At 46.9% G+C, this 13482-nt stretch overlaps 1 protein-coding gene across 2 annotated transcripts; it reads left to right on the top strand.

Annotated features, from left to right (window-relative positions):
• The first annotated feature begins 414 nt into the window (after positions 1-414).
• Positions 415-12003, top strand: DSTN (destrin, actin depolymerizing factor). Of its 2 annotated transcripts, XM_051793057.1 has the most exons (4): positions 415-580; positions 8868-9175; positions 9416-9492; positions 10748-12003. In XM_051793057.1, exons 1-4 carry the CDS (start codon positions 578-580, stop codon positions 10855-10857), a joined length of 498 nt encoding a protein of 165 aa, XP_051649017.1. In that variant the 5' UTR covers positions 415-577; the 3' UTR covers positions 10858-12003. The 2 variants fall into 2 exon arrangements, with proteins under 2 accessions (XP_051649017.1, XP_051649016.1); XM_051793056.1 differs by lacking the exon at positions 415-580 and having other exon boundaries at positions 8856-9175.
• The last annotated feature ends 1479 nt before the right edge of the window (positions 12004-13482 follow it).

The raw sequence follows: 13482 nt of genomic DNA, 5'->3' as shown, positions 1-13482 counted from the left end.
GCTTCCCGCCCGTCCCACGGCCATCCCATGGACGCCCCCCGACCCCTCACGCCCATCTCAGTCCCTTTTAGCCCCGCTTTCAGCAGCCCAAATCCTCCTTACGCCCCGCTGACAGCCACCCCCCATCCTTTCCCACACGACTCCCTCAGGCCCTACTCTCCCCTCGGCACCTTCCCCGCCGCCCCGCACACCTTGGGGCAGGTAGCCCCGCCTCACCTCTTTAAGAGGGCGCCGCCATTGGTCGGCCGAAGCGTCAATCAGCCGGCGACTCCCCTGTGATTGGGCAGTTCTGCCGGGCGGCAGGAGGGGGCCGTGTGTATGGGCTGCGAGTGCCCCCTCCCCGCCCGCGCGTGCGCGCGGGGCCAGGGCGTCGCCACGCGGGGCTCCCGCCATAGCAACCGCTTCCTCCTCCTCCGGGCACAGCGGCCGTGACGTCGGCAGCGCTTCCGCCCGGCTCGCGCCCTCGCCGCTTCCCTTTCTGCCGCCGGAGTCCGCGCCGCGCCCAGACACCCGAGAGGAGCCGCCGCCGCCGCACCGCGCTCCGCCGCCCACCCGCCCGCCGCGCCCAGCCGACGCCATGGTAGGGATCCGGGCGACGCCAGGGGGGCGTTAGGCTTCTCCCTCTCCCGCCTTCATCCTTGAGGGAAAGTGGGGAGGGGGGCGGCGGTACCGCCCGCCGCATCCTGGCTGGCGCCGCCGCTGGGCACGGCGGTATCTCGCCCCCCTTTTCTTCTCCTTTTTCCCCCCCCCCCTCAGCCCCCCCCCCCAATCCTTCCCGTTCGCCTTTGAACCTGAGGCGGCGAATGCGTTCTCCTCCCTTCCCCCTAGCCGCCGCCCCCCCCCCCCCCCATCCCGCCATGAGGCGGCGGAAGGTTACTCTCCCCCCGTTGAGGCGATGGAACTGTCCTCCCTCCTTTTCGTCACCTCTCCTTGAGGTGGTGGTACGTTCCGTGCTGCACACAGGCACTGGGGCGGGCGCGTCCATTCCACCCTGTGACGGGGGGGGGGCGGGTGAGGCGGGAAGAGCCCGTGAGGGGGCGATGCGCGGCCCCTCCCCGCGCCGCAGGGCGCGGCCAGGGTGGGGAGAGGGGCATCGTCGCCCCCGCCCCTCTGCGCGAGGGGCTGCGTGGGAGGGGATCGCAACCTGGTAGAAAGGCACCGTGGGTGGCAGGCCCCTTTTCCCCGGGGCCGGGGGCTACCCTGCTCGGGAGGAAGCGCGGCCGCCGCCGCAGCCGCCCCGGCGCGGTCCCGGCGGGAGCCATCTTCCCACGGCCGAAGGGCTCGGGCCTGGCCTAGAAAACGGCGTCGGCTCCACAGGAAGCCGAGACGAGCACGGGCCCTCCCAGGGCCAACTGGGATCCTGCTCGCCGGCCCCGGCTGGAGCCGGCAGCACTGGTAGCGGACAAAAGGGGGGAAGCGGAACCCGCGGAAGGGAAGCGCTGATCGTAACAAACAGAGTTTCGTAGCGACCTCTCGAGGAAGCTTAAATTTTAAGATAGTTGCTGCACGGACTTGGTTTTTGTGTTGATTTTTTTTATTTGTTTTGCTCCTCCGCACAGTGCTGGAAACACTTTATCTAAGACATTATGATGCAAACATACACACTGACTTTCCTGTGTTTCCAGGCTTTCAAAAAACCAAAAGTGCCAAGGAACTCCTTGCATAAATGGAGCGGAATAGACCAAATGCCTTTTTGACTTCCTGGTTTGCTTTGCCTGTGCTCAAAGTTTGCATCCCTATTTAACTGTGGGAGCTGTGACTGGCAAATTCGTCTGAATTACTAGCTCAAGCAATTTTAATTCCTGTCCTGTTTTTGCTTGAGTCCAGCAACACACACTTTTGTGTTTTGACACACTTGTCTGGGTTTTTTGTCTTTAGTAGAGGTGTTACATATTGAGGCCTTCTCATGGTATTCCTCATTAGTTTGAATGTGTGGTATATCCAGTAAATGAACTTTTAGTCCATACAGGGCTGGCAGACAGGATGTACTAGTAATCTCCCTGCTTCCTCTAACACCCAAATTGGAGCATCTGTGACTGGTCTGCAACGTAGAGCAGAGCTGATGGGAGTTGCAGCTGAAGTTGTTAAAAAGTCTGACGAGACTTGCAGCTCTTGTTTAAAACAGGCTTGTCTCAGCAAGCCAGCTACCACCTCTGCAGTATGCAAACCGAGTTTAGTCTGACTACTTGGTGTGTCAGGCTTCATCTTGCTTTGGAAGTAGAGAATTCCCCAGTCAGTCAAAACTAGTATTTCTCACAGTGATCTTTTTGCAACAGGGTCTGGGTTGGCTTTTTTGAGATGCTGGAAATGAACTTGCTTATGGGCATTGTAGACCTTCTGGCAAAATACAGTAATGTCAGCAGGAGGGCATCATTTAGTATAAAAAGAGCATTGGATTTTCAGCTTTTGTGTCTTGCCACAAGGTTCAGTTTCTTTGCTATTGGATTAAATGAGTCCATGGTCTTTGGAGGACCGTGCAAATTATTTTTCTTGGTTGTTAGTCAATACTATTCCCAAATCTGTGTAATTACAAGGTACATATGCCTCATGTACAAGATGACAGCCTCATGACAATTGGTAGTGTGGGTGTCTGGCATGTTCCTACTTGCCTTGCCAGAATTACTGTCAAGGGGCTCCTGCTGGGTGCAAGGGCTGACCTAAGCGATCCCATGTAGGAGAGCCTGCAGGCAGCCAGGACTTGTGTGTGAAGCTGTTCGGAGCTTTCGCTTGCCTGGCTGTTCAGCATTCAGGCAGTGTTCTGGAAGGGTCCCTCATTAACAAGTATCTGTGGTGCCCAAAGCAGGCCTTCAAAGCCTGGTTTTGAGGGTAACTTTTAAGTTTTAGGTTGCTGTAGGTGCCTGGAGAAAGTAAGTTTTTGGGCTCATTATAGCTGATTTCTGTGCTGAATATGTTCTAAGAAGCTTTAATTTTCTGCAAGAGTCCTGTTGCATACCAACTTACACCTGCATTACCTTAAAACCTTGCATTTCAACAGAGGAATGGATGCTACTCAAAACTTCTACCCTGCTACTGGCTGTTTTTCAGCAGTATTGCTGGGATTGCCTTTTGTGGGTATTGCTTTTTCTGCCTACCTTGATAATTAAACTGGGAGTGAACTTCATGGTAGCTCAGAGAAGGAGGTAATTTCCTCTTTGGCTGAAAGCTGAGGAAATGACCTCCAGGAATTCAAGGGATAGTTTTTTCTTATTTTTTAAATAATTTCTTTCTTTCTCATCTCTCCTTGTCGTTAACTGTTCTTATTGTCGGGGGTGGGGGGGGAAGAAAAGCTGAATAGAGTTCTGATTCCACCCCTCCTCCTGCCAAAAGAGACCAAATAATGCTAAATGAAAAACTTGAGTCTAGCTGGCAAGATCTGTCTACAAGTGATATGCAAATAACTCTGTAGTTCTTGCTGGTTTATGGTGTGCAAATATAGCCTGTTACACAACAGCAGTAAAAGGCAGTTAGTTATGTTTCCCATCATGCTTCACATCTGAATTGAAGCTTTGGACTTTCATGCTGTCCCCTGTAAACAGAGGTGTCTGTCTGTCCGGCTGTAGATAGCAGGGCATGTGGGCCTTGCAAGAAGTCAGGAAGTCACTGGTGTTCCAACACTGATCTTTGGGATCAAGTTAAAGTCGTTGCACCTTTCCTACTCAGTACAGTGGGGTGGTAGTATCCGATGTGTTTTCTTGAGTGCTCAAATAACAAAAGCAAAGCAGTATTTCAAATCCGTGGTTTTGACCACCTACATTTTCAGTTGACTTGTTGGCTTTACGTGACACCCTTTTCAGAGGCCTGATTTGGCAAAATTGTCTTCCTGCCTGTTAGTGCAGCAGGCTGTGACCTTCCCTTTCTGCTGGGTGCTCCCACAACTACGTTAGCTTAATTTGCCCTTCAAGGTCTCCATGCTGATGATGTCCCAGGGCATTATGTTGTGTGGCAGTGTAAGGGACAGCTCTGTGAAGGGTGCTGTCCCAGACCAGTTGGGTGGTAGTAGTTTAAATTGAAAGAGTATTTGTTGCAGAGATGTACTATGACACATGACTGAGTCTTATGGAAATGCCACATGGTTACACAAGCAGTTCTGGCAGTGGCAGAGAATTTTGAAGGTAGATAGGAAGAATAATATGCCAAGCATAGGGGAAGCAGTGTTTGCTGAAGAAACTAAGAACCAAATACATACAATAATGTGACTAACAAACATGGGAGCATAATGTCCTCAGATCTGCCCTTGCAATTAAACAAGACATACTTTAATAAAGGTCTTGGGGTCAAATTCTGGAAAAATTGATGATGCTTTTCCAAGAAACACCAGTTTCCACTTGAGTACCTGTGAGTAGTATCACCCTGGTGTATACAATGTGTGTGTGTGGTTTCCAGACAAAACAATGTTCTTTAAATGTCTCTGTAGATAATGCATGCACAGGCACCACTATGGAGAGCTCTTGGATTCTAATCACAGGAGAGAAACCCAACAGTGTAAAATGGTCAAGTCTTAAAACCAAATCTCATCCTTCAAACTTGTCTTGAGGCAAACTAAGTCATTAGTTTGAAGTCTTCTTGGCTGTCTCACAGTTGAGGAGGAAACAAAGACTCTCCTTAGGTAAAATATTTTAAATATGCAAGGAAAATACTGGAGTGCACAGGATTTCCTAACAAAAGAGAAGGCAAATTTCAGTGTGTCAAAGTTGTGTTTCCATGCAGGCTTGCTACAAATCTAGTTTATAAGGTGTCTGGCATGTATCTCATTCCTGAAACAGCTTTCTGTATGTGGGGATTTTCCTGAGAAAGCTTTGGATTATTCTTTGGTCTTCCCCACTTAAGATTAAATTTCAGTTCAGGTACTTGGCAATGGAGGCAAACTGTTGGAAGCTCTTAGTGAGGGCAGCTGCATATGGCTCTTGCAGTAGGAAGCATGCTAGACAGAAGGCTCACTCTTTGGGCTGCCCTGTGTAAGGAGGGCATTCTACTCTTGCAAGACTTCTGCAATGCCTTGCACTTAAGGCAGGAACAGTAGCTTTGTGTAGGGAATAAGAGCCACTGTGTTACTCTAGCACATGCCGACAAGGCATTTAATGCAATCATTACGTCATGTGCATACAGCAGTCCATATGAAAGTACAATGGGGATACTCATATAACTGCCCTGGAACGATATATGGAGAGCTCAGCCCGCAAGACACACCATGTTTGCAATAGTTGCACAGAGGTGCTGGGGAGAACTCATTTTTGCTCATTTCCTCAGAGAAACTCACTCTGTCTGCTCTTGCCTGAATATCTATCTCCCTCAATATGCTGTACTGGCATCATTTTCCCATCTGGTAATTAGGTGACTTGCCTACTTGCTGCTGCCTTATTTCAGTGAGGTTAAAAGGCCCTGCAGTTAAGGTTCAGTCCCCTACAATAAAATATCACCAGCTGATTCATGGTTATGTATCTCACAAGTACCAGTCCAGAGCTGGATAACTGCTTTTATACTGGAAAAGGAACAGAACCAGACTAACTACTGTAGCTCTACAGTGTTCAAGCCAGAATGCACAAAATAATAATGAATGTGCTGTATTGCATCCTCTAAGCAGAGTGGTATCTGACCAAAGAGAGAAAATTCAGACTAACAAATAAATGTTTACTCTGTTGTTACTGGTGGGGTGGAGGCTTCTCACCAGCTCTTCTTCTGGACAAGACACCAGAGATGAGGTTAAAATGTTTATTGAGGACATGTACTTAAAATATAGCATTTCTCCTTGTTCCAGTGCTCTTAACAGTCATCCTGTTGATGTTCTATGCAGAGTGGTTTCAACTGGCTTACAGCAGAAGCTGTCTAGGGTTTGGGGTTTTTTACTTTTTAAGTATGTTTGTGAAGCCAGCCGTGGCTGGTACAAGCCCAGAGTTGAAGAGGGAGTCCTACAGTTGCAATAGTAGATCCTCTTTTTGGAAGTAATTAGTTCATTGCACTGGGAATTTATGGGTGACACACTACTGCTGTGACACAGCTATAGGCTTTTCTGAGATGGAACAAATCTGCATTGTCCCTAGCAACATAATGGCTGCTAATGTCAGCCTGTGTGATGAATCCAGGGGTTGTACAGCAGCTGCAAAAAAATAGTAGCACCAGCTACTAACAGCCTTTTGCTTTGAAAAGCTAATAGATCCAGTTCTCACTATTGCCCCTTCAGCTTCTGGTCTGTCCCAGTTATAAACTGCAATTTAACACTGAATCCCGAGTTTCCAGGCTAAATACTCAACATTTTTGGAATCTGAACTGACTGGCCAGCAGTGCTCAGTTTCTTTTTAAGGTAATAACTTGTCTCCCTGCTTGGAGACATGTTTCTGGCTGTGTAGTAGTACAAGCATATGTGCTTGACTGGACACTTTGCGTCAACCTGCAGCTCTATTGCTGTTGCTTCTTGCTCTCTGCTGAGCATTAACCTTTTCTTTCAAAGTTAACATGAATTGGCGCAGGGGAATTAGTTATTGTGGTGTTGGAGCAAAGATCAAGAATGGACAAAGGTGGAGGTGAGTGACAGGGCTTTTAAGTGATTAATTACCTTGTTCCCATGCTAGTTCAGGCTTTCTGTGCATTTTCTGTGACTGAAAGTCAGGTCTTAACACCTGTTGTCAGCTACTGAGGTGCTGTTGCAAACTTCAGGGAGGAAAAAGGTTCTCGAGTTCCCTGTGGATTGGTCCCAAGTGAATGATACAATAGCTCTAGTTGTTGCACTGTTTGCTTTATTAAGGCAACTTTGTATTAATTAGAGTCTTCCCAAAGAGGCTCTTGCCTACACCAAACACAGGGACAAGGAAGGGAAAGACCTTCATGCTTCATTACCTCCCAGTCACACTCTGACAAAGTGCAGTCTCTCTATATGATTGAGGTGACATAGGAATGAGTCACTTTGAGTTGATGTTTGTACTTTTGCTCAAGTTTATCCTGGAATAGGCTTTCTCTGCTTACTTTCCTCGCCTTATTGGTGATATGCAAAAGGATGGCTGCCTGCCAGGGAGCTGAGGCGCAGTGAGTGACTTGCTGTTCTCCTGTCCCAAAGTAAGTGCAAGGAATTCTGGATAGGTTACCCCTAGTAGACAGGCCATGCGTTATAAATCCTGAGGGATGTCCCCTTGTATTTGGGTAAACCTCTAAAGAGCACTGTTCTCATACTACAGAAAAGCTTCTGTCTCAGATACGCTGCTGGGTGAGGTTTTCTGTGACCAGCAGTTGGGAGATGTAGATACCAAACTCCATGGTAATCGATTCTGCTAGCTGTGCCACCTCTCCTCACTGGGTTACCAATGCTATGCCAGCCACTCAAAGTTACAGAAGGAGACATGTTGGTAGAAAGAGGAGAATCTGGGCTCGTCTGAGGTCCTCCATGGTAGTCATTGGTCAAGGCTTAAAAAAACCCACACACATTAAGTCATTGTCCAATCTATAACCATCTTTTAAGGACAGCCTGTATGAAAGCTAGCACTGAGCAGTTCCTCTGCACCTCTATCTCCTTGGTTTTGCAGCTGAACTCTGTTGTTTCTCTAAGACACAAAATAAATCTGTTGAGCTTACATTTTTGGGCCTGAAGGTAAGGAAAAACAAAATGAACAACAGCCTTTAGCCTTTTTCAGTTGGTGGATCTCAGATGGTGCTGTGCCTGACTGTTAGTACTGCTGACGGTGCTCATAGCAGTGACGTGTGGCAGTTTACAGAGAGGGAGGAAGGCAATTTTCCATCTGAGATATGAATTGTCATATCTGAGGATAACGTCATTTGAATTTGAAGACCAAAGACCAGTGAGGGAGGAAGCAGTATTTTAAAGGAATCTCACTGTTCACACTGCATACAGCATTTTGAACAGATTGTTGAGTATCGGACAGCCTTCAGTTTGGTCTTTACTGCTCTGGCCATGACGTCCTTCCATCAGCATCAGCTAGCTTCCCATACTTGCAGTATTCGCTATTGCACAGGTTCTTTTAAGCTCTCCAACTTTGCTGTAGTCTGAGAACAACACTCAGATGCAAATGCTTCTACCCTGCCACAAGTTTTTCCTGTCTTATTCCCAAAAAAGGAGCAGGCTGAAAATGCAGCTCAGCCTGTTGTCGTTCTTGCTAGGTCTTGTCCTCTTTATTTTGTGCAGCTGCCTTTAACATTAGATTGATAATGCTGCATGTGCACCTCCTATTACAGCAAACACAGGGGATATCATACCACTAACTACAATTTCCCATCAGACTACAAGGGGGAGCGAAGTTGAGAAGGCAGGCAGCTGGCTTTAAAAACTGATGGAGGAGATTGCAGTTTCTCTCTTTAAAATCCTGAATTCAGAGCAACTTCTAAAAGTTGGTTTGTTCAGCCAAAAACTGTACCACTGCAGTCCCAGTACCCCACTACATCTCTCTTGATCTCTAAACTAAGTCCACATGACACGTGTGGAATTTGGCCAGTTTTACCTCTGTTCCTAAAGCTGCTAGCAAGCATGCTAGAAATGGCTAGGAAATTTTGAATAGCAGATCCTTGTGGGCTTGATTGTCTAACCAGCCTGAAATGGGTAACAAAATTAAGCTTCTGTAATCTTGGAGAACAAGGAGCGGACATGTGTGTAAAACTCCCCCAAAACAATGTTCTAATGTAAGTAGGATTGTGCCTTCTTTGGAATAGTTTTGGTTTGGCAACTGGCTGTGGTCAGCAGCAGACTCCAGATTCTTTACTTGGCTTTGGAAAAGAAGGTCTGCAGCCTTTTCTGAGGAAACTCTTGGGCCACTAGTGACTATTGTTAGTATCTATTGTCTTCTAGCCTTGTGTTTAAGGCAGTGCAGTAATGGAGTTGCAAAAATTTGCCGTGGCAACCCTAAAGGTCTTTGCTCATGTCTTTGCAGGCATCTGGAGTACAAGTTGCCGATGAGGTATGCCGTATTTTTTATGACATGAAAGTGCGGAAGTGCTCTACACCTGAGGAAATTAAGAAGAGGAAGAAGGCTGTCATCTTCTGCCTCAGTCCAGACAAAAAGTGCATTATTGTGGAAGAAGGCAAAGAGATTCTGGTGGGAGATGTCGGTGTGACAGTTACCGACCCTTTCAAGCACTTTGTGCAGATGCTTCCTGAGAAGGATTGCCGTTATGCCTTGTATGATGCAAGCTTCGAGACCAAGGAATCCAAAAAAGAAGAGCTGATGTTTTTCTTGTGGTAAGCCATCTTCCCAACTGACTCATTCCTAACATGCAGTCCAAGCACTGCGGGTGAGGTCTCTGAGTGTTTGTATTGTCCAGGCTGGCAAGATGGTAGGCTTAAAGTGAGTCGGGCAGCCTGATGCCTATATTCTGAGCTGTGAGACATTTCACTTGTTCATAGTGGGAAGGATACTGCTTCTGGCTGTGCTGAATAATCCGTGTCAGTAATTGCACTCTCTTTGGCATATCCCACTAGGGCACCAGAACAAGCACCTCTCAAAAGTAAGATGATCTACGCCAGCTCCAAGGATGCAATCAAAAAGAAGTTTCAAGGTATGTAATACAGCTGATGCTCCTAGCTCTGCCCTGCCTCTAGGATACTTACACAGGAAGGCTTAACCATTGGCTAATTGGTTTGGGGCTTGGGTGTTGTTTTATTTTGTTTTTTTGAGAAACTAGTGAGAGGTGAAATGTCATGTGACAGAGCTAAAATGAGGTCTAGCTAAAATTTATACTGTCTGACTAAATTTTAGAGGTATTAGAACTGTGCTCAGAGCAAGAGCAGGTTTTGCAATGTGTGACACTGTGGCTGCACAGTACAGAGCAGCACATCTGTACCATACAGGCTAGAAAGCATTAGATTCATAACTCAAAGCTGGATTTTGTGCAGAGTTGCCTCAGTGGCAGAGGACTTTCAAGCCTGCATCTGTTGAAATGTCATAAATTTACTGCGCTGTAGTAACAGTATTTAAGAATTCACTTGATTCAGAGATGCAGTTGTGATTACTCATTCCTAAAGGCATTGCATCTCCAAGTGGAGAAGCGAAGTTCCATTCAGCCTGTCAGGCACCATTAACCAAGGAGTGAACACCTTGCAGCATTCAGAAATTTCATGCTAAGTCAGTCTGGCTTATAGCCAGGTAGCACTGTCCCCTGTTAAGTTCCTCGTGCTGCACTGGGCCAAAATCTTGCAGTGTGCAAGACTGACAAGATCACTGGGCAGCAGTGCCAGCCTTCACAGGACAGTGTGCCCCAGGGATTGGAAGTGCCCAGGGAGACTGTTGTGTGCTGCACATGTGGAAGTTGAAAAAAAAAAAATCCTGAAAAAATTCTGTCTTTCACCACTGAAGACAGGCATGGTTTGGGATCCCCACCCTTCAAAAAGAAAAAACCACTGTTGATTCCTTAGACTGGCTTTCTAGATGCTTTCACCCTCTTCTGCAGAGCCAGCAGGAGCTGAGGTGGCCATCTCCATGTGCTTGCATGTAGCTCCCTCCCCAGCTGTACCCAGGGCAGCTCAAGACATGAGGGATTAACTTGTAAGAGCCTGCGATGAAAGGCCAACAGACTGAGCTCTGATCTAGTGACAAATTTCTCCCCACATGTCCCTGCATTGACATGTGGTGTGTAGCCAGATGTCTCTGGTGACATATCAATATGGGAAAAAAAAGATTTCCTAAGCTAAGGCAGGATTTGTGTGTTTGAGTGACTGGATTTCTTCTTCTAATATTACTACCAAGTATATTTCTTTAATTGATTATCAGCATGTTGACATACTGCATTACTGAGTGTTTTGCCTCTTTTTTAGGCATAAAGCATGAATGTCAAGCAAATGGGCCAGAGGACCTCAACCGAGCTTGCATTGCTGAGAAGCTAGGAGGCTCCCTAGTCGTAGCTTTTGAAGGAAGTCCTGTGTAGATGTCATACAGTGCCACAACTCTACAAGCATTCCATGTTTTAATATATCAGTTATATAAAGCAAACATTCTAGGCAAGGGTTTCACTAACAGTAGGGAAGCTGTCTTGTAGAATAAAGTAGATTTTGGAGATGTAGCTTGTATGTACAAATGACCCTAAATAAATCAAATCTAAGGATTTATCTTGGTGTATTAATATTTGCATTGGTTGTCCAGCCCAACACTGTCCCCAAAGGATTAACACTAAAGGTCTCAAAAAATTTGAGCAGTGGATCATAAAAGGGGGGGAGGTGAGAACAATCTGGTTCTTGTTCTTGCTTTTCTAAATTGTAACGAGCTAAATTCAGTCAGTCATTTTGAGGCTACTGGCCAAATTGCCAAATTCAAAAGCTTTTCCCCTGTAACCATTTAAGACAAAACTTAAAACCCGTAGTTAAACTTAGGCTAAAGCAACCTTTTGGTACCAAACTGGGTTAAACTCGTAGTGCTTGCAGTTGCAGAGCTGTACTAAAAAAGCCTAATTCTGAAGTTAGGGATAAAACAGACACACTTTTCCAGAGAAATAGTCCTAATCCCCTCCCTTGTAAACTCCTGGTGCAGTAATAATATTTAAAGGTTCACTTGTTCTATAGGTTCAATTTCCTTGTTATGAAGTGTCTTGAGGTCTCTTTCAGCCTGAGTGATTCTATAAAAATTGCTTTTTCTGTTGACATAGTTTAATTTAGAACTACCTTACTGTCTCTAATACACACCTACTAGTGGATCAGATGCTTCTGAGGCTTTTATAAGTGCAGATTCTTATATCAGAGCTTTTCAGTTATCGGTAATAAAATGAGAAGGAACCACAACTTGAAAAGTGGTATTTTCAGCCCCAGTCTTTGGTCACTTGGTCCATTTGTCCATAATTACCATTGATTTAACTTAGTAGAATGAATCAGCCTGACTAATATGGCTTGATCTGGGCTTTTTGTCTGTTAGCTTCTTTAATTCTGTAGAAATGCATGGAAATATCACCTGCTAGAAAGTTTGACCTGAAATGCCTTTTGTATGGGGGGTAGAGAACATTCCTGTGCCAGCTACAGAGATCTTGAAAGCTTCCATGTTTCACCAGTGGTTGATTAAAGCTGTTTCCTTTGTGTAATGTGTACATGGGAGTTGCATAGAGTTTTCTTGTATGTCTGTAGAGAAAAAGAAAAAAAAAAACAACAAAACAAAACCGTTAGCCTCCAGTGCGTTACTGTGATGTTCTGTGTGTGCCAAATTCAACTAGCCTTAAATAAATGGGCTTCCCCTCCCCTGGGTCAGTGACTGATTCCTCTCCAGCCCCTCTGGATTAGCCTTCCTGCAGCAGGGCTGGCACCGTGGCTGGGCACACCAGTGCCCTGTGTGAGGTGTGTGCTCAGGGAGCTGCTCTGCCTTCTGCAGCTACTGTCTGCCCTGTGCTGCTCTCAGGGGAGCAAGACTGGGGGAGAGAGGCTGGAAGGAAGAGCTGGTGGAGTTGGGGGGATAGGATGTTCGTCTCTGCAGTGTGTTCCCCTCCTTGTCCCTGCACCCCTCTCAGCATGACTGCCTGCCTGCTGCAGGCTCTGGCTCCTGAACAGCACCTGCTCTCTGCGTTCTAGGCTTCGTATGCAAACGTCCATGGGTTGGGCAGCTTCCTGGGAAACATCTCCCTGTTTGCAGTCTGAGCAGCAGAAACCCAGCCACGTGACAGTTATCCTGTGCAGCTTTCCCTGTGAGGACTGAGGGAGCTTTCTCTAGCCAGCCCCACGAAGCTCAGGCAGTTACAGGCTGTCCCTTCCTCTGCAAACTGTTCCCAGCTGTGCGGGGACAGAAAACAGACTGTCCCTGCGGCTCCTTGGCAGAGCAGTGCCAGTGCTGCGCTGCTGTATCTGCAGGGCTGAGGAGATAATGGTCCATTGCTAACTCAGCCCTCTCTGGCCATGCTGCATGGTTAAAACCTTTCATTAGGCAGGCATTGACTGCTTGCTCTAACTTGGCGCCCATGCGGGTCACACGGTTTGGGAGCAAAAGGTTTTCTGATACAAAGGGATCCACTCGAGTGAAGCTTTCTGATTTTGAGCAAAGCAAACTGTCTTGGTTTCTGCTGGAGCTTTTAGCTTCTTTTCAGTCAACTGGGAGCTTGCCCAAGGAGGTAATTGTCCTCATAAACAGCTCTTCCTTGCCTAGGTGTCTGCAGTACTGGTCTTTGTCCAAAGTCCAGGTTGAGATAAGGAAATAAGTATGACACACGGGGATCAGTGCTGCCTGACAAACAAAGGCAGCTCCTAGCCAAGATCCAGTTGATAGCTAGTGCCTCCATACTGCAGGCATCTTTGAAGGGATGTCTAGCCCAGGTGATGTTGTGGTGGACTTCTGCCTTGGATTTCATTCCCTGGTTAAAAAATGGAGCAGGAGATGCTGCAATAGAGGAAGGGTGTCAGACCTGTAAGGTAGGAGAGTGTTTCCCACAGCATGAAAGCCCTCAGTTCTGGGACTAAGGCACTTTGAACCCAAGTCCCTGATCTAAATGATAAGAGGTCTGAGGTGGCACTTTGGGCTTTGGCTAGATATGCTGTCACAGTTTAGGCCGATTTAAGTCTTTGGCTGCTTTTAGGACCTTCAC

This window comes from Manacus candei, unplaced genomic scaffold (assembly GCF_025592945.1).
Source record: "Manacus candei isolate 608988 ecotype Guabito, Panama unplaced genomic scaffold, ASM2559294v1 h1tg000035l, whole genome shotgun sequence".
Taxonomy (NCBI): Eukaryota; Metazoa; Chordata; class Aves; order Passeriformes; family Pipridae; genus Manacus; species Manacus candei.
This window is presented reverse-complemented; position numbering and strand designations above follow the sequence as displayed.